General features: G+C 34.7%; 1 protein-coding gene across 11 annotated transcripts in view; it reads right to left on the reverse strand.

Annotated features, from left to right (window-relative positions):
- Nucleotides 1–27,569, reverse strand: part of BLTP1 (bridge-like lipid transfer protein family member 1) — a 198,236-nt gene that overhangs the window by 119,008 nt on the left and 51,659 nt on the right. For 10 of the 11 annotated variants that reach the window (XM_047751650.1, XM_047751649.1, XM_047751651.1 and 7 more), the window contains 10 exons: nucleotides 27,381–27,487; nucleotides 26,184–26,389; nucleotides 18,697–18,924; nucleotides 17,802–17,939; nucleotides 13,692–13,871; nucleotides 10,534–10,662; nucleotides 8,179–8,298; nucleotides 6,943–7,223; nucleotides 3,408–3,658; nucleotides 578–836 (listed from right to left, as the gene is read on the reverse strand). In XM_047751650.1, coding sequence (XP_047607606.1) covers nucleotides 578–836; nucleotides 3,408–3,658; nucleotides 6,943–7,223; nucleotides 8,179–8,298; nucleotides 10,534–10,662; nucleotides 13,692–13,871; nucleotides 17,802–17,939; nucleotides 18,697–18,924; nucleotides 26,184–26,389; nucleotides 27,381–27,487 — 1,899 coding nt within the window. The remainder of the gene's footprint in view (nucleotides 1–577; nucleotides 837–3,407; nucleotides 3,659–6,942; nucleotides 7,224–8,178; nucleotides 8,299–10,533; nucleotides 10,663–13,691; nucleotides 13,872–17,801; nucleotides 17,940–18,696; nucleotides 18,925–26,183; nucleotides 26,390–27,380; nucleotides 27,488–27,569) is intronic. The other variant, XM_047751654.1, reaches the window with a different exon arrangement.

Genomic DNA, 27,569 nt, shown 5'->3' on the forward strand with positions numbered 1-27,569 from the left:
TTTGTTATAAAGAAAATGTAAAATTTTACATTAAAATATCCACACAAAGTAGCGAAATAGCACAGAGAACAAAAACCTGAGTGTCAGCAACATTTAACAAATGGCAGACCATCAGAGGAAGAGAAAGAAGAAAGGGGTGGGGGTAAGGAAAACAGAGGATATGGAAATAGCAACTGAGAAGGAATAGACACAAGGAGATGGGAGGACTCTGAAATGTGCTATCCAGTCTAGAGGAAAGTGTGTTTCTCTAGTAGTCAACTATTAAGGTGCCAAGAGAAGGACCAAAAAATATTCGCTACACTGGAAAAATAACATGCAAATGTTAGTAATGGTTCACAGTGAGTAGTGGGATGACAAGTCATTTTTTATTATACTCTTCTGTGTTTTCCTAACATCTGGAATGAATACATATGTATTATTTTAATAATCAGAAAAACAGCAAATGGATTTTAAAAATAAATTCAGGACAAGAAAAAATTTTCTACAATAGGTGAATTGAGAGAAGTTTTTCTTGCTACAATTTTAAACACATATAATCCTATTATGATCAGGTCTCTAAATCTAATTGAACACTGACCTTACTTGGCCATCATCTCTTTTCGCACCATGCAAGAATTCTTTTTGAACCAAATGGTCATCAGCAACTGAAGAGGGACTCTCCTTTTCACCAGCCAATAAAGGCTGTGCAGCACTAGAACTACTTGTCTCTTCTGAGGAAGAGGATGAGCTATGAGATCGTAATGGTACTTGAAGACTAAGGTGCTGAGTTTTTCTCTCTACCTCTATTCCTACTGATTTGTTTTCCCATTCTTTCCTCTTCATGCCATTCACATTTCCTAAACAAATAAACAGTAGGTTACATAAACATGATAATTTCAGCAATTATAAAAGCAATTTATAAAAATATGAGAACTCGATCTTTTATCTTTTAAGTATATAATCACTTTTTTTTTCTTTTTTTAGGACTGCACCTGCGGCATATGGAAGTTCCAAGCCTAGAGGTTGACAGATATAATTATTTGCACAAGCATAATTAACTTCAAATAAAAATATGCTAAACCCTATGGAAAGTATGAATCCAGAGTCCACAGTGAATTTTTTCTTAACTATTTACATGAAAAATTTCAAACTTAGAAAACTTTAAAGAGTGGTATAAAGCCACTAAAAATCTTTTACTTGAAATTACCTGTTTCAAACATTTTGCCCTATGTATTCTATTATAAAAGATGTAATACTTTTTGAACCACATGAGCGTAATCGTAGCCTTTTACCCTAAATACTTAAACATTTATATTTCCTAAGAATAATACAAAACCACAATATAATTATTAACTTGTAATATTTGGTGTTTATTACCATGCTATTGTTTTATCTACCATGTGCTTTCCAATTTTCACAACTGACCCCATAAGGTCCTTGAAAATACCTCTGATGTCTCCAGGACAAGATCCAATCTAGGATGGTTTATTGTTCAGCATTCAGCTGTCAATCTAGAACATTTCCTCAGCCTTTTATCATAGCCCTGTGATGGTGTCATGAAAATTGGAAGGTGGAGGGATAAAATGAGAGTTCTAAGGCTGCTTAGATACAAAAAAATAGCTACTGCCCTACTTCCCTCTCTTCCAGCCATCCTTGTGCTACCCAAGAAAGAAGAACCTGCTAGTAGGAGAAAACATCTTCCCAAGCATAAGACAGTTCTGGATGGAACTTAAGGGGCAAGAAGACTTAAGAACTTACAATATAAGTAATATTATTTGCTTCCACTACCACAAAGGTAAAAGTTGGAATAGTCAGAAGAAAAATGTTTGATTCACTTCTAAGTGATAGGAAACTACCATTCACTGACGTTCCAAGGAAATTCTTAGTTCTACCAATATGCCCCCCTTGACTCTATCCTGACACTGTACATCTATAACTGGTTCTGGAAAACTCAACAATCTGAAAGTAAGGTACCTATGTAGGGATTAATTCCAATCTTCACTTCATAAGAAACTTACTCCCAAGAGAGTCACTAGGAGACACAAACACTCCGTATTATTCATTATAAGAATTATAATGGGGTTTCCTTTGTTCACTGTAAGAGAATTTGCTATTTTCCACCTTTTATACCATGTATAAATTCTCTGTAGACTGTCTTCACTTTTTGATGGCTAAATTTTTATCTGCAATTTAGAAAATCAAGCAAAGTCTTTATAAGTAGGGGCAGCTATAGTATTGTGCAGAGAACTAAAGTGGCTTTGATGACCCTGCTTCTAGTTTCTGTTCAGCCATATAAGTGACTGTATGCATTTGTGCAACTCGGTCTCAATGATGAACCTTAGTTACTATAAATAGGGCAAAGAAAAAACTCACATGGTAGCTTGGGGATGAAATAAGAAATGCCTATGAAAACCTTTAAAAACAAACATTCAAATGTGAAAAGTAATACCATAAAAAGACAGCTAAGTTAAATTTTATTTAACATGTTTCTTGTCCTTTAAATGTAAAGAAGTTTTGGTATTTGCTGATTTTATAAGATAATCTGCTCTTATTCTGGTAAAACTGTTGAAGTCAAGCAACCTTAAAATAACATAGATATTAATATTCAATGAGAAACCATTTAAACACGTATTTGGCATATGTAATAGTCCAGCTCTTTTCTATAAGAGCTCCTGATACATGGGAAATCAACCCAATAAATTCTTAAAGTTAAAACTACTGCTTCCTATCTGTCTTTCTACTGACAAAAGGCAGAGCTAAGTCAACGTTTTTTGTTTTTAAATGGATCAAGGGGAAAAGGCTAAATATTGGCAAAATATCAAGACTTTTCTACTGTATTTCACTTATTGAAAGCATGGCAACTTAATTGTAGGAAAACACAACTAAGACCCAAAAGAAAATGCATTTCTGAAGTCTTTGGAGAAAAGACATTAGATAAATATAAATCTAATATACCTAAAGCCACCATTCACTGCTCATACCAAATTCATGTGTTGGCAAAGTTATCCTACAGGCTCTAAGAAAGACCACATTTCTCTTCTTGACATGTACAATTTTAATGATAAGAAGAATATTTTGCAGAAGTAGTTGATAGCATGAGGGCCAAGAGTATAAATATTCCTAAGTATACCTCTGGAATCTGGGTTCTAGGGAAATGAAAGATAAGAAACTATTTAGAATAAGTTGGGCCAAGAAAAATCACCCATGTTTACAACAGGAGATGTGAAAAGTACATCTACTTTTGCCTTGTGCTAGTTTTGTCTGGCTTTAGTTAAATCACCTGCAAAACAAGGAAAGATTATACTAAACCGTACCTATATGACTGCTCAAAAAACTGAGTTGAACAAACAAGCTTAAACACTGAACTTCTCTCAGAGGAGCAAAAGGACAAAGATAGTAAAAGTTTAGCATAACTGACAACACATTACCATCCACAATTTTGGGAACTTCTTTAGTAATAATCCATTCTCCAGGCTGTAGCAGAGACTGTCCGTAATACATATCAGACTCCGCACTTGTACTTGAAAATGCAGAGCTACTGGAAGGTGTCAACTCTTCAAGTTTGAAGAAATCTAGGCCAGTTACTGTGCCACCAAAGAATCTACAGCCACCAAGACAACCACACTTGTTCCGACACCTCTTATTCTTCAGGGTATCATCTGGCCACAAAAACCACAACCTAAACAGAAGCCCAAAATGAAACAAACAAAAGAACAACATAGCAAAACCTCATGAGAAACTTTTGGGAGGATAATCAGTTAAATATAAAGTTAATGGATAATATTTTTAAAAGACAAATTAAACACAAAGGTTTTATTTTTACTGTAGAATGTCTTTTTTATTATTTTACCTTTCTAAGAGGAAAAAACAACAGTCTCACCATGGTGAGATGAAAAATGAAAACAAGTAGGAAAAAAAATGAGATATACAACATACATCTAAAAACAAAAAAGAGCTAAAAAAGAAGCATATATAAAATTAAGACATTTAAATCCAGTTTAAAAACAGAGTAAACATTCAAAAGAACTAAAAATTAAACACTAATCTAAAAGATACATAAAATTATTAGTACATATTATGCTTAATAGATAATTTATTCCCTTTAGCATTTCAGAGTCTATTTCACATGGTAAATTTAGTATACCAAAATATCATAAATATGGGGCAAGAAATTATTTCTCAACAAAATCAAAATAATGCATTTTAGAAAATAATTTTAGAAAAAATATATAATAATTTTGTAATAAGAACTCTGAATTAAGTATTCAGAATTAAGACAATAAGAGTAAATATCTGTAAAATTCATCAGGCCCAGTGATTAATCTACATATGAAACTATCAGCATTTATTATCTCTTCTTTCTTAAAAAAATATTATATAAATCTGGGAAATTTATCTTTATTCCTTTTTTTTTTTTTTTACTTCTTTGGTGCTTTTTTTTTTTTTTAAGGGCCACAATTGCAGCACATGGAAGTTCCCAAGCTAAGGGTTGAATCATATTTGCAGCTGTTGGCCAATGCCACAGTCACAGCCATGCCAGATCTGAGCCTTGTCTACAACCTACACTTGCAACTTACACTGCAAGGTTGTGACAACGTTGCATCATTTAACTCACTGAGCTAGGCCAGGGACTAAACCCTCATACTCATGGATATTAGCTGGATACTTAACCTGCTGGGCCACAAAAGGAACTCCCCCCCCCTTTTTTTTTTTTAAACTTTAAATAATAAAACCTCATTTTTGCACTTCATTTTTCTATACATTTTTCACGCACCTTATCTCACTGGACCCTTGAGACTCTCACAAGAAGACAGACAGGTATTACCATTTTCATTTTACATTCATTCATTTATATTTCTTGAACCTACCTATTATGTGTCTGTATCATGTTAGGCAAAGCTGATACAGTCTTATCCATATAAAACTTACAGAGGCAAAGACAATGCCATAAACAAGAATACCTAATCATAAATTACAGTAAGTGCTCTGAGGTAAAGAAGAGGGTGTTGTGACAAAGAAAACAGGGGCACTCTTTTAAAAAATAGTATTCAAGATGTGAAATATGAGATGGAATGAATATATCAAGTTAGAAGAGCAACATCGGTCTAGAGAAGACAGAAGGGAAAATATACATGTATAACATATAAAAAGCACCTGATGCAAACTGTGGGAAAGATTTTATGTGCAAAAATGGTTCTCTTGCTATGATTTATGAGAAATTTAGAAACAACCTACATATTTAATATACGGGCAAATGCTAAATAAAGCATAATATACTTTGTGGGTGTACTACCATTTGTTTAAAAGGAACTTTTCACTCCAACAGCTGCATCCAGTGAAGAACCATCATAGCCCCTCCAAACTCCCTTCCTCTGTAAAAGCAAGCCCCTCTTCTCTGTTCTCCAGGCTTTCCTATGGTTCATCACAGTTTGCTTGTCCCAAATTGCCATTCTCTGGTATTCCCAAATAAACCCCTTGTGCTGGTTTAAATAGATAAATAAATGAATGAATAAATAAATAAATAAACAAAAAACTGGCTCTCTTGGTTTTTGGGGGGGGGGTTTTTTTTGGCCAGGATCACAGCATACAGAAGTTTGCGGGCCAATGACTGAATCCAAGCCACAGCTACAACATACGCCACAGCTGTGGCAACGTCTGAAGCTTATCCACTGTTCCAGGCAAGGGATCAAACCTGGGCCAATGCAGAGACAACGCTGGATCCTTAATCTGTTGAGGTTCAGCAGGAATTCCTCTCTTGTTTTTTTGGTTTTTTTTTTAAGGGCAACATTATATACATGCAGAATATTAAACTGTAAATACAGGATATTTTAAGTATAAGAAAAATACACTAAAAATACTGGAAAAATGTAACAAATTCAGTGTGGTAGGATTACGATAATTATTTTCCTTTATTTAATAGTTTTATCTTTTTAAAATAAGCTTCATAAACTTATAATGGAGGAGACAGGGATGGAAAAAGTCATACCGTCATTTTTAAACAAATGTGATTCAGTAAGAGGCTTTGGCAAGTTTTTGAAAAGCAGACATAGGAGTTCCCTCATGGCTCTGCAGGTTAAGGATCCAGTGTTGTCACTACTGTGGTTCCAGTTACAGCTGTGGCACAGATTCAATCCCTAGCCCAGGAACTTATACATGCCCAAGGTGTGGCCAAAAAAATAAATAAATAAAAGAGAGCACCAATTCATTTAAAAACAAATTATTAAAAAAAGCAGTATAATTTCTTAAGGACCATTTCTTAAGGTTTAGGTACATTCAATCTTCCCTGCAGTTGTGAAAGTGTACAAAAGATGGAGTTTTGTAGAATAAATGCTGATTAGCAATGGTGTTTACTAGAAATGATGAAAGTAGAGAGCTGTGGTGAGAGAGAAAGGGGTGTAGTGCTTTACAAAATGTTATTTGGGGATCAGTAATTTAAATTTGTTTCACTGTTTTTTTGTTTTTGGTTTTTAGTTTTTTTAGGGCCACACCTACAGCACATGGAAGTTCCCAGCCTAGGGGTCAAATGAGAGCTGTAGCTGTCAGTCTACACCACAGCAGCACCAGATCTGAGCCATGTCTGCGACCTACACAGCAGCTCACGGAAATACCAGATTCTTAACCCACTGAGAGAGGCCAGAGATTGAACCCTATCCTCCTGGATACTGGTCAGGTTGGTTACCGCTGAGCCACAATGGGAACTCCTTGTTTCACTGCCGACATACACAGCATGGACTTAGAAAGAAATCAGAAAATAATGTTTTTTCCAGCAACCACACCATCATCAGAGATGATATATATACAATGTAATTATTTAGGTATCAGGTCCTTATATATCAGTTGAGGTATACACCAGCCTTTCTTTAAGATGTTATTATTCCACTCCTACCAGTGGAATTTCCTTTATAATTATCTAGTAACTTTTATCTGAATTTAAGACTACTATCATTCTTAAATTTCACTCACCTTTTAGTTCTGGTATCATGAGTCACTAAGAAATGTCTTTGTGCTTCATGTTTAGAATGATGATCAGCAGCTAATGCAATATCAACAGTAATAAGTCCTAAGTTGGCTGACCCAGCTTCAAGCCAATAGGCCCTCCGTAGTACTGCAGGCTGAAGTCCAACTCTGGAATTATTCAATTGTTCAATGTACTGTCTCACTTGAAAATCCTGAATTGCAGCACTTATTCCTTCCCCGACGGACTGATTGTGGAGATTACAGTTTGCAACCCGAATTGCACCCATCTAAAGTTGAATGAAGGAAATGGAACAAAACTATAGTTCCTGTATTTTTAAGCAACATACAATAAACTAGAAAGTAGCTAATTATTTCAAATTGCATGAAAAATAGAAGAAAGGGGAAAAGGGAAATAGAAAATATAAATGCAAAGAATAAAAATAAACATTTAATTAAAGAAAGAGGATTAAAAATAAAAGAAAAGTTTAAAGGAAAATTAGAGGAGGAGCAAAGAAATGTTAGAAGAGTAGGAAGTAATGAAATCACAGAATCTTAACAAGGCTTAATTTTATTTTATTTTTATTTATTTTTTTGTCTTTTTAGGGCTGCACTTGCGGCATATGGAGGTTCCCAGGCTAGGAGTCGAATCAGAACTGGAGCTGCTGGCCTACGCCACAGCCACAGCAACACAGGATCTGAGCTGTGTCTGTGACCTACACCACAGCTCATAGCAATGCCAGATCCTTAGCCCACTGAGCGAGGCCAGGGATTGAACCCATGTCGTCATGGATGCTAGTCGGGTTCGTTGACTGCTGAGCCATGATGAGAACTCCACAAGGCTTAGTTTTAAACAATAACCCTTAAAGCAGAGGTGGCAAACAAATGTTTTCAGGAACCAGGCATTTATTATAAATGAATAAAGCCTAAAGGCATTATTACCAAAATCAAATCTTTTGAAAAACTTGTGTTCCTGCCATAAAAGAAACCTATTAGTTCATATCCTTGCCATAAGCAAAGTTATAACAATTAAGTTAGAGCAAAAAAAGTCATGAAAGAATGCCTTAAAAAGAAAATACTAGAAGATAAATGGATGAGTAAAAACATAGAAAGCTAGCTCCTGGAATTTTATTCTTGTCATTCTCTGAGATGACAAGCTATAAATATGTGTTTTCTTTCAAGAAATGGAGGCTTGGTTTGGTAAAAAGAAAAAAGAATTACACTGGTCAAGAAATAAATGTGTACCTTTATATTTGTAGCACAGCCATGCTCCACAATATAAATATCAGCTCCATCTACTGCTAAACGAGTCATAGTATATTTCAAATCATCTGAAGTTGGACAAGGCCCAGGAATACAACTCAACTAAAATGAAAAGGGATTGAACATTTAATTCTTTATCATCAATTCATTATTGTAATACTTAAATCTGCTTATTTAAATAAATAAAATTCTGGTTATGTGTATATTTTAAGAAATCGAATTTTATTTTATAATTATATATACTTATGATTAGATATATTTATAATGATACATGAAATAATCAGCAATTAAAGTCTTACCAATTAGAAAACCAGTAAGTAACCATGTGCCATTTTTATTCAAAAGTGGCAAGTGGCAATACCAAACTGACAGAGTATATATATAACTTGTTATTGGGACACAAAAAGAACAGCCAAAAATCAACTGATATACAATGTCACAGGCCTGTAAGAACTGTATAGGAGTTTAAAGTTGTAAGATTTTCGTAAGAGTATTCCATATTCCTTACACACACATGTGCACACACAGGCACCTTTTTACACACATCCACAAATACATAACCTGTAAGTTTTATGATGCTATATAGGAAAATCCATTTATTTTTGTTTTACTCCCAAAACATATATTTAGTTGTGATTAGGTTCAAAGAAAACATACACATCACCAACTTCAATCTGGGAAATGAGAGCCCTGAACAAATCACCAGCTCAATAGCATGTACCCTGTTCATCAATGGCAGAGTCAGGAGTAGAAGGCAGATGTCTTTGCATGATTCTCAGTACTCTATACTAATATATTTCCTCTACACAAAATAGACCTAAAGAAAACCCTCTGGGAGTTTCCACTGTGCCACAACGGAAATGAATCCAACTAGTATCATGAGCAGGCAGGTTTGATCCCCGGCCTTGATCAGTGGGTGGGGGATCTGGCATAGCTGTGGCTGCGGAGTAGGACGGCAGCTGTAGCTCCGATTCAACCCCTAGCCTGGGAACTTCCATATGCCGCGACTGTGGCCCTAAAAAGCCAAAAACAAAAAGCAAAAAAAAAAAAAACAAACAAAACCCTGATCTAAAATGACAGAAAGCCTATCAGCTGTTGCCTGGAATAGTGGCTGACAGCAAAGCGTAACTAGAGAATTTTCTAAGGTGACAGAAATGTTTTAGATCTTGACTGGTGGTAATGGTTATAACAGTATATGTAACATTTGTCAAAACTCAAACTGTGCAATTTTAAAAGGGTGTATTTATTGTATGCAAATTATGCTTTAATAAAGTTGACTTTTTAACATTACAATGCAACTTACAATCTTTGAGTATTAGAGAGAGAGAGACATGACTACAAGCATGTACCAATTATCCACAAGAAACTAACAACTAAGGAACTTGGTCTCTAGAGCCCGGCTATGTGTTTATAACAAGAAAAAAATAATTTTATGACCAATTACAGTTGTTTCCTTTATTATTGGTAAATAAGCATGGGTTACAGATTTTTTTAGACAAATTAAAAGCACTATGAATTACTTTCAATTCACATTAACATAACAGCAAAGAAATATAGCTTGTATAACACAAAAGAAAAGACATGGAAAAAAACTAGAAAGAAAAACCAAATTTTAGTGATGGCTATCTCTATGCTATAGAATTAGGGTAAGTTATTTTTCTTTTTTGAACCTGTCATGTTTTTCAGGTTATTTGAAGTGAGTATAACCGGAAAAAAAAAAAAAAAAAGCACTCCACCACAAATTCATAAGGAATAGTATAGTATTTACTGCAAAATAACATTCTGCATCTCATTACCACTATACATGCATTTAGGAATTACCATCTACTTTTCACAACCTTTTGAAGGTACTGTAATGACCCTTAGTCACGGCAGTACCATGCCGTGGAAAGCGTTTGGAATCAGGAAACTTAGCAAATGCCCAACATTAATCACATTATAGAACAGGTTTCAGAAGGGTCTGCAAAGAATGTCACATAATTAATTTAACCTTATTCTTTCTTCAATTTCTAAATCTTTTACATAAATACACAGCCATATCCATATCCCAAAGAGTTAGTGTAATAATGCAACAAGACATGAATGTTAACAGTAAAAAGGTAAGAGATATGTCTTAATATCTCCATTTACTTGTGAATGTATATCTCAATAATTACTTTGTATTTTAGATATTTACAACTAACAAATAGTTATGAATTTGCAAAGTAATGTAATTACTTGAAAAAAATGTACTTTGTTATTTACTAGATGTAATGTGTGTTTGATTTAAAGCCAGCATCTCAATCTTTCGTTTTGAAAAAAATATTTCTAATACTACTAACATATTTGTTAACATACCTTGGATTCACAGAACCGACGATCAATTCCATGCTGACATACTATTACTGATTTTGGTCTTTCCAATTCATATTCCCGACATACCACGTGAAAAACAAATGTCTGTCCCCACTCCAAGAGACAAGCCAGCTACAAATAAGCCAGGACAGGTTGACAACACTGTTAGCATTCTAAAGAAGTGTTCAGTGTTCAAAAGCTTATCACGAATATTAATACAGCTTTAAAGAACCCCAATAGTGCCTTATACCTGCTAAATAATCTCCTTGCTAGCCAATATCGTAATTTTTATACCATTACATCATTTATAAGCCTGTGCTACTTTTAATTTGTGAATGACAAAATGCACTGCCAAAATGAAAACTCATTTCAACTGAAAAATTCAACTTTGGCATCTTCTTAAGCAAGTACTTTTCTTCATGGTTACATCTTGCTTTCTACACGACTAACTGGAATCCTTTGCACAGAAAAGCACCTAAAATTCTCTACCTAATAATAAACCAAGCTTTGAAGTAAATTCGTATCTATAAAGCTACAATTTTGAAAAAACAAGTATTTTGAAGAGTAAAGGACTTCTATGTAATTGAAGCTTAAGTACATACTAGATCTACATCAAATCTCAAGTTAAAAAAATTAATCTTATAATTGATTAGAATTGTTTACAATACAGACATGAGTAAATACTTCAAAATGTATATAACAATCTCTCAGAGAACATGAATTTTACTTTTAAAACATGCAGAGAATAGAATAAATATGAAAAGTGCCTATAGATTCATGAATCTTGCAGGAAACAATGATGCCAAGATTCTAGTGAAGAAGAAAGAAAAATGTTTCATCTTCTGATAAGGGCAGCTTATATGAGATTATGGAAATCCTTAGACTAGAAGAATTCTGTCCAGTCTTGGGAGGTGAGTATGGCTTCATTGCATGCTTGTTAGGGAACAAGCTGTTTTGTTATGCACTTCAGTTTTTACTAGTATATTTAAAGACAGAAAATGACAGATAAGAAGACAGTTGTGGAGCCAGTGAGCACTATTTGTACACATCCATTATTATCTATTTCTTTTCATTCATTTTTACATAAAATATCCCTTTTCAATTCCATTCATTTTCCTATTTCTAAAATCTTAATTTTTGCTTCCCTCCAACAATTTCTTTCAGGTATACAAGCTATCTAGAGTCTTCATTCAGCTGTTTGTAGCCACTACCTACCTCCAAATTGTATGTGGTTCACACCCAATCTGTAATGTTTTGTTAAAAAATGAGTATGTATATTTCTACCACGTTCCAGTCTTTGAAATGCCAATTACGAAATACACATTACAAATACAGGCATACCTCATGGTTACAGTGGGTCTGGTTCCAGACCATGCTAACAAAATCTGTAATGCAAGTATCACTATAAAGCAAATCATGCATTTTCAGTTTTTCAGTGCATGTAAAAATTATGTTTACACTATTCTGTAGCCTATCAAGTGTGCAATAGCATTATGTATAAAAAACTAAAGTATATACTTAATTAAAAAATACTTTAGAAGTTCCCATAGTGGCTCAGTGGTTAATGAATCCAACTAGCATCCATGAGGATGAGGTTTTGATTCCTGACCTGTTCAGCGGGCTGAAGATCTGGCCTTGCCATGAGCTGTGATGTAGGTTGCAGACCTTGGATCCTGCATTGCTATGGCTGTGATGTAGGCTGCCAGCTACAGTTCTGATTCGACCCCTAGCCTGGAAACCTCCATATGCCGCAGGTGCAGCCTTAAAAAGCAAACAAAAACAAAAACAAAAAACAAAAAACTCTATTGCTAAAAAAAAATGCTAATCTGAGCCTTCAGTGAGTCATAATCTTTTAACAACAGTAACATTAAAGATTACTAATCAAAGATCAGCATAAAAAAATAACTTGAGGAGTTCCCATCGTGGCGCAGTGGTTAACAAATCTGACTAAGAACCATGAGGTTGTGGGTTCGATCCCTGCCCTTGCTCAGTGGGTTAACGATTCAGCGTTGCCGTGAGCTGTGGTGTAGGTCGCAGACATGGCTTGGATCCCCCATTGCTGTGGTTCTGGCGTAGGCTGGCAGCTACAGCTCCGATTGGACCCCTAGCCTGGGAACCTCCATATGCTGCGGGAATGGCCCAAGAAATGGCAAAAAGACAAAAAAAAAAAAAAAACTTGAAAAAGTTTGAAATATTGTAAGAATTACCAAAATGTGACAAAGGCACACAAATTGAGCAAATGTTGTCAGAAAAATGGTGCCAACAGACTTATTTGATGGAGGGTTGTCACAAACCTTCAGTTTGTAAAAAACAAAACAAAACAAAAAAAAACCCACAAAATCTGTGAAGCACAATAAAATGAGATATGCCTGCATGTGGCTCAACAGGTAAAATATTACAGTAATGCAGCTTTTCAACTAAATTTCGATGGTTTGTTTCTAGAACTAAATACAGTCAGCCCTCTGATATCATAGGCTTCGCATCTACAGTTGATTAAATCCTTGGTTGGTTGAATCCATGGATGTAGAACCTGTGGATAGGGAGAGCTGCCTGTAACCCTTATGGCCTCCAAGTCTTTTAAAGACTAAGTCAGACAGTGAGGGGGAAGGGGGGCTTATCCAAAAGGATCACAACTTGCACTACAGACCAGATTCACTTACCAATAAATTCATTTTTACTTTTCTAAATTACTATTCACATCACTAAGTGAAGGTACAAATGATAGTCCCTTGCTCTGGGATATGACAAGTAAAAAATCACGCCACCTTAATATCATAAATGCTATTTTCAAATTATACTTAAGAAATATACAAGAAGGTAAAGTTCCTAGAAAATTATTCTATGTACTGGGAAAACAAGATTGTTTCAACAATGGAGAGACAAGTAATACAATTTTAATAATATATAATTTGATTTCCAGAAATTTCTTCCTGAGTTTTTCTCAAAGTCTTCAATTCTTAAAAGTATTATGTAGAATTACAAAACATTACACTTGTCAATTTTATGTAGCCCAGAAAAGTGAACTTGTCTCTGACTCATATACTGCTATGAAAATTCTGAATGGCAAATGCAATGAACATTCAAATGGTCATACAACTTATTCCTGGGGAGGTGGGTGAGTAAAAGAAAGTAAATCAGGAGCTAGCACTCGGAGAACATACCTGTGGTGCTGTGACCTTAGCTGTAAGGCTTCCAGCCTGCACATCAATTAGCCATGCATATTCTAAGGAATCACTTCCCAAGGGAAGACCTTCTGCTGAGAACATAGCATGTGCTCGCAGCTGGAGACCTGACAAATTGATGTGACCTTCCCTGAGCACTTCATCCACAGGGGGTCGCTGCTAAAAACAATAATAAGACCATAAGAAGAATCAGAAAAATCAGCATTATAATTTCTGGTTGCTCTTTTTCCCCAGAGACAAATGGTAAAAACATGCTATCTGGAAAATAAATCTTTGGAATCCACAAGCTTCTAACACAACCTTGTACCTACAAAAGTGTCAGAGTTAAGCTGTTTTAGTGACAATATCCATAAGCGCCCAAATGCAAAGCAAGACAGCAAAGTCCTAAAAATAATGCAGATTTCTAATTGGTAACTGCCTCGACGAATAAAATGAAACAAGTATTCTGACTGACGGAATTTAAGAGGCCTGTCTTTCATGGAAAGGCAGGAATCATGGTGTTAAAATATTAAAAAGAAGAAATAACATGGAAAACAAAGACCATTAAGACCATAAAGCACTAGCTTTGTCATCTTTCATAAAGATTTTGAGAATTCCATATATATATTGAAAAGATAAATTCATTTTACAGAAAATAATTATAAATTCACAACTAAAAAGGAACACTTCAGAGAGAAAATTTCTAAGACTTACATAAAGCTAAAGGGTATGCCCTAAAATAGGGCTCAGTGGAATAGCAGTTCCACAGATTGTTATCAGGAACACAAAATCAAGTTTGGTAATGTTCTACCTATCAGTCACTAATTTCTATAGAATCTACTGCCCAATCTCTCACAAATGCACTGAGTTTCTTCCAGCTTTACTGCTATCATCCTGGTCCAAAGAATATGACCTCTTGCTGGGACCTCTGCAAAGACTCGTAGCACTCACTTTTACATCTATCTGTTTCATACTCTACAAAACCACCACAGAGATAACTTCTATAAGCTGCAGGCACAGCCAATAAATAAATAAATGAATAAATAAATAAATAGGCAAGTTTTATCATGCTCTTATCTCAAAACAATTACTTGTTACTGAAGCATCTCATACCTCTCTTTGCAGCATTTTTTAAGACTTGATAATATTTATCTAATTTTACTATGATAGTCTTTTTGGTGTGTGCATGAAGGCCATCTTACAGGGTTAGTATTTCTTGCTACAAAACAAATTTGGGGCCAGGGGCTGAATCTGAGGGATAGCTACTACCTACATCACAGCTGCAGCAATTCCAGATCCTTAAACCACTGCGCCAAATGGGGGATCAAGCCATACCTCAGCAACCATCTAAGTCACTGCAGAGACAACACTGGATCCTTAACCTGCCAAACAACAGGAGGAACTCTCCATAAAGAAGTATTTTTAAGGACAGGGCTAAATCTAATTCATAAGAATTTCTTTTGAAGTCACTTCAAATTGTGATCATAATAACAGTCCTAGAAACTCTCTGATACATTTTTTATTTTTATCTAAGGGCTGTGATAGTATATAAAATCACCTAACTTCTCCAGTATCGGTTATATTTTATCTGATGCAGCCAGGAGGATGGTCAATAAAATCACTTTGGGCACTGAGATTCAATAATTCTCCATACAATGTTTTTGATAAGTTCTTTTGAGCTCAAAAATACATGTGGATCTCGGCCTGGAAAAATCAGTACTGTTTAAATGTCCATACTACCCAAAACAATCTATAGTTTCAATTGGTGATTATTATTTTTTAATCTAATACCAAAAACAAAGCAATAAGAGCAAAAATAAACAAGTGGAACTACAACAAACTGAAAACCTTCTTCATAACAAAGGAAACTATCAACAAAATGAAAAATCAATCTCCAGAATTACTACATGTAGTAAAGTCTTTTGAGAAAACAGTGATTAAAACAGAAGTTGAAGTATCACCAGGTACTCATAAGAAGCCAGAGGTACTCATAAGAAACCAGAAATACTCCCTCAAGATTCTCAGAACTTAGCCATAAGAAGATATTTCCCTTTTACCTCTATTAATTTCCTCAACAAACTGAAAAAGGAAATAGGCTTCCTTTCTACACACTCACCTCCCAAAATAAAAAAACAACCAATTCTAATGACCCATTAACTAGAAAGCACAGGACAAGAGTTATTTTTAAAATTTCACATGACAAATTAAGTGTTGTGCAAGTTAAGATCTTTGTTATGACAGAACAGTTCTGGTACAACCACTATGGAGAACAGTATGGAGGTACCCTAGAAAACTATACATAGACCTACCATATTACCCAGCAATCCCACTCTTGGGCATATATCCGGACAAAAGTTTCCTTGAAAAAGACACATGCACCTGCATGTTCACTGCAACACTATTCACAATAGCCAAGACATGGAAACAACCTAAAGGTCCATCGACAGGTGACTGGATTAGTTAGATATGGTATAGATACACAATGGAATACTACTCAGCCATAAAAAAGAACAAAATAATGCCATCTGCGGCAACATGGATGGAACTACAGACTCTCATACTGAGTGAATTAAGTCAGAAAGAGAAAGACAAATACTACATGATATCACTTATATCTGGAATCTAATATATGGCATAAATGAACCTTTCCATGGAAAAGAAAATCATGGACTTGGAGAATAGACTTGTGGTGGCCAAGGGGGATGGGGAGGGAGTGGGATGGATTGGGAACTTGGGGTTAAGAGATGCAGACTATTGCCTTTGGAATGGATTAGCAATGAGATCCTGCCATGCACTGGGAACTATATCTAGTCACTCATGATGGAGGATGATAATGTGAGAAAAAAGAATGTATGCATGTATGTGTAACTGGGTCACCATGCTGTACAGTAGAAAAAAAATAATGTACTGGGGAAATAAAAAATAAATAAATACAACACATAATCAGAAAAAAAAAAAGAACAGTTCTGTATTTTGATTTTGGTGGCAATTATACAAAAATCTACACATGTGATAAAATGGCACAAAACTATGCACACATATTTTACTAAGATCAATCTGGTTTTGATAATATATCATAATTATGTAAAATATCAACATGGGGAAAACACAGAAACTCTCTTGTACTACCTTTATAACCTCCTGTAAATCTATAATTCCTCTGAAATATGTTTTTAAAAAAGAAACATATTCTGAACAAAAATAAGCATACATTAAGCATTAAGTTTTAGCAACTAGATCTCAGCTATATCAAACATATTTATGCATTTATATATAAATACATAATAATTAAACTTTCATGAAGAAAAAATGTAGTTAGTATGGCAAAAGAATGAAAAGAGGAAATATAAGAGGGTAAATAAGATGATCAGTTACTACACAGAATCCACAGTGAGTTCACTGATGATTTGGGGGGTGTCAGATAAACCCTCCTGTTTATAATTTTTAAAATCCATCATATTTCTAAAGCATACAACTTGACTAAAATTAGGGAAGATCCCTAAAGTAATCGTAGATGCCAGGAGAAGCCACTAGCATTAAAAAAAAAAATAGTAACGATAATGTAATAATCTACACAGGAATGTAAAATATTCTCATTTGATAAATGTCATTGGTTCTCTTCCAAAAGATCCCCTGGAATATCTTGAAGGAATTAACCAAATACTTTATAGGTTTGTTAGCTGAAAAGAATAAATCATTGACCATGCAGTTAATGCATGTTTTCAAGATTTATGGTACTGTTTAAAATTAACACTTAGGTTGTGATTTTCAACAGAATCTACCAATGTTTTCTACAATTATTTTTTCCTGTCCATAAATATATGAGAAAGTTAAAAAGTACTTTCCATTTCTAAAAATAATAGACATAAAATATAATTGTTAGGGATCACATTAAGGAACAGAAGGGAAAAAAAGAGAAATTAAGATTTTTGAAACAATTCTCATACCTATATACACACATACAAAACTTCTTAGTACAATTAAATTAAAGGTTTCTAGTTTAAAGAGCTATATATTCCATGCACAGAAGTTAACATGTTGTTTTGACCCCATAAATAGCGATAATAAATCAGTGTTTAATAAAACTATCATAATTCACTTTCACATTACCTGATAGTTATCACTGACAAACACATTCAGAGGTGACAAGACAAGTTGCAGCATGGTCTCCCTAAATCCTTTTTTCATTTCAAAACATAGTCTTTCCAAGAAAGCTGTAGGGCACTCAGGACCATCAGTAGTACCATGCTAAAGTCAAACAAAATACCATCATCAAGATACAAAAAAAAAAAAGACCAAGCAAACACAGGAAAATAAAAATTACATTTATATAATTAAAGACTTTGATTTTTAAAAAGGAGAAACAGAGCTTACTCACAAAAATAGCTATTCTATACCCCAGTAAAGATATCAGGTTCACTAAGCACCAGAGGTGATTTCTCTGATGTGCAAACTTAGGTACATGACATGGACCCAGGATGCAGCACAAATTCTAGAACCACCCCTCCATACATTGTCTGGCTCCATGGGCCATGAGTTCTTCAGGCAATATAATCTCATTACAAGTCAGCCCCTATAGGCCCAAGGGTCATCCTTACTTTGACCCAATTCAACTTCCTGGGGCAACCCTAGATCTTGATTTTGTAATAGGTCCACCATACAGTCCCAAACTGATCTGGAGTTAGAGTAAGAAAATGTAACATCCTGGACTATCCATCAGGCTAGCTATAAACTTAGCAACTCAGTGCCATGTCAAGTTCTAAAGTTACACAGAACAGCAAAGAAGAAACTAAAGTAAAGAAGAAAACCAGAAAGTACAATTATCAGTGATCAAGTAACTATATTATGAAGAAAATAATAAACTAGCTTTATAAAGATAAAAGGATAAATTTGGAAGTTTTTGAATCTGAATTTTTAAATGTAAGTGTGTGCACACACATAGATAAGATTCTCCTATGCTGGGTAGGAGATAAATTCCAGATTATTTTGATATGTAAACACTTACAACAGGAAGACGCCCATGAACTTTGTACAAATTAACAAGTACAGTAATATCCCAAGGGCGCAAGGTAAGTGGATGAATTGACTTGGCTGAATTTTCATTTTCCTTTTTGTCATTTTCCATTCCAACAGCAGTCCACCCAGAGCTGGATGATGTTGACAGTGACAGAACAGGACTTGAAATAACCTCTTCAAAATCCATATACATATCATCTTCCCCAAAGTAGTTTTCCTATAAATATTAAGAATAAACTGCTAGCAAAAGAGATATGTAATAATAATTTTTCACCTCAGAGCCCAAAATTTCTAAACTAAATATTTTCTTAACCTATTTCATGTAATTAAAAGCATCAGTCTATGGCCTTAAAATGTAAACAAGATACATGTATTTAAGACATACACTTGGCTGATTAGCAAATATTATGTAGCAAAACCCACAAAAAGGCAAAGAAATCTGAAGTAAAATTTAGTAACATCAAAACCTCCGAATACAACAAAAACTTTCAATTTAGGTTCTAAAAGAAACCTATGAAGATTTGTAATGTTCAATGGTTTTCAATCTGTGCTTCTCAGAATTCTGAGGCAAAATAGCCAGTGATAACCTTTGAGGGAAGCAGATTCACTAAATATCACTAAATAATATCACTAAATATCAATTTGGCTAAATCCATTTAGGTAAATCTATAATTAATATATTCTGGTTGAGATATTTATCAGGAATGTTTTAACAGACTTAATAAGGATGTCCAGTTTTGGTTACTGATGACAAAAACATGTTATAAACAGTTACCAAAACTTATTTTCACATAGTTCATACTGGTTTCTTAAGCATTATAATTTCAGAAGTGTTTGAAATATTAATATTCTGGTTTCTTTTGTATCAGAATTTGAATTTTTTAATTGAAATTTTTTCCCATTGATTCTGAATTTAAATTTTGCCTATTTGATCTGTCAGTAGTAATCAAAAGTTGTTAAAATATTCCAGTTAATGCTGTTAACTAAAATTGCTCAATATTAAAACCAAGTCAATTATTTTGATAAATTCTGCACTTCGGTTACTGACACATTTATTTTCTGGCAAAGGTTTTGAACATCAGGCCAATTAATATTTCTTCATAGGAAAGGATATTGAGGGGCTTAAGGTCATTCAGTTAACTGGTAGGACAAATATTAAAATCCCAAATCTACTAACTTGCAGAACCGAAGCTTCTTCATCAATTCTCTATTGTTATTATCTGTCTCTAAATAATATACATGCTATTTAGAATCTACTTGACTTAATTGTGCTAACTCTGAAGTAGGGACAAATTCAAGCACAAAAGAAAGGCAAATAAATATCACTTTTTATATAAATCCCAACATTAAATATTTAAAACTATTTTAAGTAGAGTTTTGTCCGGATATAGTGGGACTGCTGTGTCATATGGTAGTTCTATGTATAGTTTTCTAAGATACCTCCATACTGTTCTCCATAGTGGTTGTACCAGCTTATATTCCCACCAACAGTGCAAGAGGGTTCCCTTTTCTCCACACCCCCTCCAGCAATTGTTATTTGTGGACTTATTAATGATGGCCATTCTGACTGGTGTGAGGTGGTATCTCATGGGGTAAATAGATGCAGAATGTAGCCTTCGGGATGGATTAGCAGTGGGATCCTGCTGTGTAGCACTGGGAACTCTCTCTAGTCACTTATGAAGGAACATTTAATGTGAGAAAAAAGAATGTATACATGTATATGTAACTGGGTCACCATGCTGTACAGTAGAAAAAAATTTTTTTTAAACTAAAAATATCTGATTTCAATCAACATTAAAAAGAGAGATATTCAAGATTAGAAACATCTGAGCAGTAGTTCTCCTTAGATCATCTGAGAAGCCTTTTCAAAATAGAGATGCCACCTCAGTCTTGGAGATGTGTTCAGTAGGTTTACAATGGTCATGGAGTCTAGAGATAGGTGGAAAATGGAAAAATCCATCTGGTGATTTTATCTGCAAATGGCCTCCAGACCCCATCATCTCTGCCTCAACTTCCCTCCACACAACTGATCTAAGAAGTCAATGTACACTATTCATGTCTATTAGATTTCGACATACTAAGAGTTACTAACAGATCATTAGAAATAAATTATTTTAGCTAATTTTCAATAATCCTAGACTAATAATCTCTAATTCTTAAAAGACCCTTGTGGTCTCTTATAATTTTTTATCTTAAAAAAAACAACAACAAGATTCTTGTAGATTACTACAATTAAAAAAAAAAGATTCCACAGGTGGGGGGAAGGGAGTGGTGGACTGGGAGTTTGGGATGGAAATGTTCTAAAATTATGTTGTCATGAAAGTTGTATAACTATAATGAAATTTTAAAAAAGAAAAAAAGAAAAAGATTCTCTTGGGCATAATGTTCAATTTGCTACTAAACCAATCTCCACTTAAATATCTGAAACAGAAATATATCAGATGCTACAGGAAACAATGAATTCCTAACATGGTGGAAGTGACTGTTTTTAAGGAGTTATAAAACCCTAGGAGCCTTCTCTGAGTTAATTCATTTGTACATATTGAACATTATCAACAAAATTTACTTATTAAAAATGGTAACTTTTGAGGGTTTTTTCTTTTGTATTGTTTTGCTTTAGGGACGCCTCCACGGCATATGGAGGTTCCCAGGCTAGGGGTCCAATAGGAGCTGTAGGTGCCAGCCTACACCACAGACACACCAACACGGGATCCAAGCCACATCTGTGACCTACATCATAGCTCACAGCTAGGCTGGATCCTTAACCCACTGAGTGAGGCCAGGGATCAAATCCACATCCTCACAGATGCTAGAGGCGGGTTCGTTAACCTCCAAGCCACGACGGGAACTCCTAAAAACGGTAACTCTTAAAAGTTAGTCAAAGGTTAAATGTTTAATGGTGGGTGTCTGACTTAAGTTTCCTGGGGTTTTTAATATGAGAATTCCGTCTGTAATGGTTAATTTCTTAAGAATTCACTTAAAAAAAAAAATACCAAAAGGTTGACTCAAGTATCTAGCAAGTAGTAATATATTGTGGCAAACAGTTATGATATTTTAACATTAGTAAATGTACACAAATATTTACAAATACAAATAAAAATTCTATTTCAATTTTAAACAATCCTGGGGGGGGGGGGGGGACACTGGCTTACAGAATTGGGAAAATGTGTTCTTTTGTCAAGTTTGTACAATGTATAACTTTAAGAATGATAGAATAAGCAACATTCTCAATTTATTTAAGAGTCTTCTGAGATTTTCCTAGAGATATTTAATTATTTGAGTGTCAAGTAACCTACTTCAAGTAAAGGAGACTGCCATTTTCCCCCAGCTAAAAATTCACACTCCTCCAATAATACTCACTTCTCAAAAATAGGGTGGGGGGAGAATTATCAACAAGAGTTAAAAGACGACAGCTAATAAAATTGGAAATGCAGGAAAAAACCCTACAAGCACTCTATTTTCACTATTAAAGTTTTTTTTTAATGGAAACTTGATAGCCAACTTCTGTTCAAGAACACTATTTTTTTTAACATTTTTACACAATTTGTAAAGGTTACATTTCATTTATAGATATTATAAAATATTGGCTATATTCCCTGTGAAAATGATTTTTAAATAAAACATATATGCCATATATACCTTAATCCTCAGTTCTATTTGCTACCAATGATATACTATTTAGAGTCAGGATTCCTTCTCCCATTAAGAAAAACTTAGTAAGACTAAAAGAAGACAATTCATAAAACTAATACAAGTGGCACTGTTATCCAACCTTGTGTCCCCAACGTATGAAATGATACGGAGTTTAATATGACTGAAATGACTTTGGGCCAACAGAGTTGCAATGTTTTCTGCATCTTCAGAAGACCTCCCAGTTTCACAGAAACGTCCTCATAAACTGCAATGCATGTTCACTATATACTCTTCCTAGAATTCTTTGTAGTAGTGATGTCAAGTCTGGTTTGTTTTATAGATTTTGGAAGTCAGTTTTACAGTTAAATCAATATAGAGTAATTTTTTCCCCCCTCTAGTGCATCCTTTAGAATTTCTTGATGTTTAATTTTGGTAACAACAACAACAAAAAAAAAACATAAAATCTCAGTTACATAAATCTTCATATTCTCTTTGTTTTCTTTTATGTATACACACATTATACATATCTCAAACTCAACTTCCAAAAAGTTTTAAAGTTCTAACACTGATACTAAGCTGAAGATAAGTTATACATTAAAACTGATGAGAAAATAAATATTAGAGATAGCTATTTCATATAGGATAATAGTCCCATGTCAGCATGACACTAAGTCAAAAAAAAGAAAAAGAGAAAAACTTAAAGAGTTACATATATTCCCAATAAAAGGAAGCAGAACCCTCCCGCACTGGGGTTAGAAAATATTTTATAAAATGTCAAAACTTAAAAAGTTTAAATTTGGGAGTTTCCATTGTGGTGCAGCGGAAAGGAATCCCACTGGGAACCATGAGGTTGTGGGTTCGATCCCTGGTCTCACTCAGTGGGTTAAAAATCTGGCGTTGCCATGGGCTGTGGTATAGGTCACAGACACGGCTCAGATCCTGCATTGCTGTGGCTATGGCTGTGGCTGTGGCTGTGGCCAGCAGCTGTAGCTCTGAATGCACCCCTAGCCTGGGAACCTCTATATGCTGAGAGTGCGGCCCTAAAAAGCGGGGGGGGGGGGAGTTTAAATTTGGGAGTTCCTGTGGCGGTTCAGTGGTTAACGAACCCGACTAAGATCCATGAGGACGTGGGTTCAATCCCTGGCCTTGCTGAGTGGGTTAAGGATCCTGCGTTGCCACGAGCTGTGGTGCAGGTCACAGACACAGCTTAGATCTGGCGTTGCTGTGGCTGTGGCGTAGGCCAGCAGCTGTAGCTCTGATTCGACCGTTAGCCTGGGAACTTCCATATGCCGAGGGTACGGCCCTAAAAGAACAAAAAAAAAAGTTTCAATTTATTTCAGTAGACGCTTCATATTAAGTTCTAAATTCACTTGAATACAAATACCAATATAATATTCAGTGCAACAAACTTTTGACACTAAAAAGCTGTTATAAAGTCTGTAATGCACAGTCTGCATCAAAACATAATAAACTGCCAACATATGTAATAGGAGTTTCCGTTGTGGCTCAGCAGATTAAGAACCTGACATAGTGTCCATGAGAATGCAGGTTCAATCCCTCTCCTTGCTCAGTGGGTTAAGGAATCAGTGTTGCCACAAGCTGCAATGTAGGTGTTGCCATGGCTATGGCATAGGCCTACAGCTACAGCTCTGATGTGACCCTTAGCCTTGGAACTTCCATATGCTGCAGGCGCACCCATAAAAAGAAAGAAAAAAAAAAAAACTACCAAATATGTAACATACATGGAGTAGAATTTATAAGGAAGTCCAAAATAAAGATAGATGTTTTTCTTTGTGTTCTTTGTTACAGTCATTTTTGTTTATATATTACTATGGATTTTTTTAAATTAAAAAAATGGAGTTCCCTCGTGGTGCAGCAGGTTAAGGATCTTGCATCGTCACTGCACCAACTTGGGTTACTGCTATGGCACAGGTTCGGATCCTTGACCTGGGAACTTCCACATGCTGCAGGCACAGTCAAAAAATAAATAAATGAATAAATAATTGAGGTTCAATATACATGTGGTGATATAAAAACCATAGTTAATACCTCTCTAATAGTATTCAAAACTGACCAGAAAATCGGTCACAAAGAGAGAAAAAAACATTTGTGTGTATGTTTGTGTGCATGTCTCCCCAGTTGGAATCAGAATTACACCTTCCAGAATCTCTAAAACTCTGGGGAAACAAACAGAAACTATAGGTTTCTACAAATGTTAAATGCATTTTCAGAGTTCCCGTCATGGCGCAGGGGAAATAAATCCGACTAGGAACAATGAGGTTGCTGGCTCGATCTCTGGCCTTGCTCAGTGGGTTAAGGATCCAGTGTTACCATGAGCTGTGGTGTAGGTCGCAGATATGGCTCAGATCTGGTATTGCTGTGGCTGTGGCGTAGGCCGGCAGCTGTAGCTTCAATTAGACCCCTAGCCTGGGAACCTCCATATGCCGTGAGTGCAGCCCTAAAAAGCAATCAATCAATCAATCAATCAATGCATTTCCCCTTGTATCTTCTACTTTAAATTATATTATCTGATGCTCTATAATAGTTTTTAGTAAATCTAATACAGTAACTCACAAAAACTTCAAAACTTATTCAGCTAGCACTTCTTCCAAACAGCCTTTTTTTTTGCTAACAAACTTTGATTGTCCTTTCTTGGCCAACCTGGATCATCCTAGACCCTCACCAGAATTATCCCTATTACTGAACATTACAGGATTCCTTGTTAGCCAAGCATTCAATATTCAAACCTCTGCAATTGTGAAATTACAAAAGGAAACAAACAGGTATGCATTGATAAAATTAGACTCACACAAACATCCATGTCACAAGTAACTCTAAATGTTCATGACTGGTAATGTTAGAACAATTAGTCTCTCTTTATCAGATGTAGTAAACACCCAAAGGTACAATGAAAATGTAAAGTAAAGTGAATTTGCAAGATCTTAGAAATATGCAAATTTCATGAAGTTGCTGAAAGTGATACTGGATGATTGTTCAAATCACAGGTAACACAAGCAGTATAAATGACAATCTGGAAGGCTTAGAGAAATTACCTATAAAGGGTAGTAATCAGCAAGAATTAGTGGTCATTTTGCTGGGGACTTCTTAAAAGTATGGTTTGAGTATCAAAAGAATAAAAGCAACGTATAGAAATTGACAAGTGCTCAGATATTTTTCTCAAAATAGCCTCTCTTTGTAATCATGCTAGAGACAGCAACCTTCAAGTGCTATCATACTATACAATCATGCAATTTGTGTGGAAAAATTATACCAAAATGAATCACTATTTGATTCAGTCATTGCTCAAAGAAGTAGTGCATACTTCTTAAGAGCCTAAATTTGTCATACTTTGAAATGAATTCATCTTCATATATTTGCTTCAATTTTCAAGACAGAGCTCCAAACAAATCTTTGCTTTTTATTTACTATGAAATAAAGTTGTCTGTTTTTAAGTGACTCACTTGAAATAGCCTTTTCCAGGTACAATTATCCTCAGATAAAAAGGTTTTCTTATACTTCCGCTACTGAATTAATTATGATGCAGTAAAACTGTACATACACATGTCTATCATGCTATGCCCCTCTAGCTTAAGAACAGATGCTATATCATCTCTACAGCAACTAGCACAATTCCTAGAACATACTAATTGCTCCCCAAAAAATGCTAAAATGAGGAGTATACTATTTTTATAATTGTGTAATTGCATCTAACACCATAAGTGTAATCAACATATATATCCTCAATACTTTAAATCATCCAACTGGCTCTTTCAAATAGTCTCGATTTCCATCAGATGTGTTTTGCCTTGTTTAAAAATATCTAAGTTCTTTTAAAAACCATACCTTTATACACAGAAAGGCATTTAATAGAGGTCCATAGAGAGTTATCTGAGAATCTGGAGAAAGTTCCATTTCTACATGAAGTTTATCAGGTGGAAGTTCTGAGGGATCAACAGGTGGACGAGAAGTAGTAGAGGGAGAAGAAACCACTCTGTCTGTTTTCTGAGATGGCCTTAATACAGAGAGCATTGTTTCCTCCATCTCTGACACTGGAATAAATTGAGGGGGGAAAAAAAAAGAATAATGTCTGAATGAGGGGGAAAAGCACCTCTACCTCTTAAAAAGTTTTTCAAGCAACTATTCACTAAGAAACTCTACATTGCAAATATGAAAACTAATACTGATAAAATATCTGTAGTATACAATGAAAATGAACCTGAAATACTAATAATTGAGAATACAATAAAGAACAGACTTCATTGAAATACGTATAAAAATACATAAATCAGACTACGAAGAATGAATGAAAAGTTCGCATTAACAAAGACAACATTCTCATCAAGTTTTGCCAATATGCTGTAAATCTAGGTCACAATTAGGCTTTAACTACACTTGGACATTAAACTATCAAGTTATTTTCACACAAATAGGTATATAGCTATTCAAATGCAGTGTGACCATTATCAAGCCCCATATGTAAAAAAGCTTTGAAAACTATTCTTTAAAACTTAATTCACTGGAAAAATACCTAAAAGAAATTTCACTTGACTAATTCCTTTTGGTTCCCAGTAAGGCAGCACTTAAGTCTCAGAGAAACTATAAATGATTTGATAGTTGTCCAAATGCATTAAGGAAACTAGCATTTCACAAAATCAAGCACCTATACAGATTCACATACACCTAGTTTCATATTCCAGCTCTGATATTTCTAGCTCAGCAGACCCTGAGAAAATTACTTTTTCTGAGCATATCTCCTCCACTCTACAATGACAATAACAGTAATAATATTTATCTCACAGGATTGCTTTAAGGACTAAATAAGATAAATTATCCAGGAAACAGCTTGGTCTAGTACTTAATATATAGTAAATGCTCAATGAAAGTTAGGTATAATTATACCAAAATCTTTAAAAGATTTTAAATGTATACAATTACATCAGAAGAAAAGATGCATTTCCAAATGTTTTTTTTTTTTATCTTTAGTGCTTATTAATTGTAACACCAAATGTTTCAAAGTGTGAATTATATAAAAACACTTACATGATTGTTTTAGCTGTTCATCTGCTTTTTGTGGATAAATTGGATGCCATGTATAATCAATTGTAAGCATGACACTTGGGACAGTCCAGCATTCAACCCAACCAGCCCTTTGAAAAGTAAAAAATAAAGCTTCTAGTCAGGTACGTATTCCTTTAACTACATTACAGACATTAGTTACAGATAATCAAA

The sequence above is a fragment of the Phacochoerus africanus genome, chromosome 10 (assembly GCF_016906955.1).
Source record: "Phacochoerus africanus isolate WHEZ1 chromosome 10, ROS_Pafr_v1, whole genome shotgun sequence".
Lineage (NCBI taxonomy): Eukaryota > Metazoa > Chordata > Mammalia > Artiodactyla > Suidae > Phacochoerus > Phacochoerus africanus.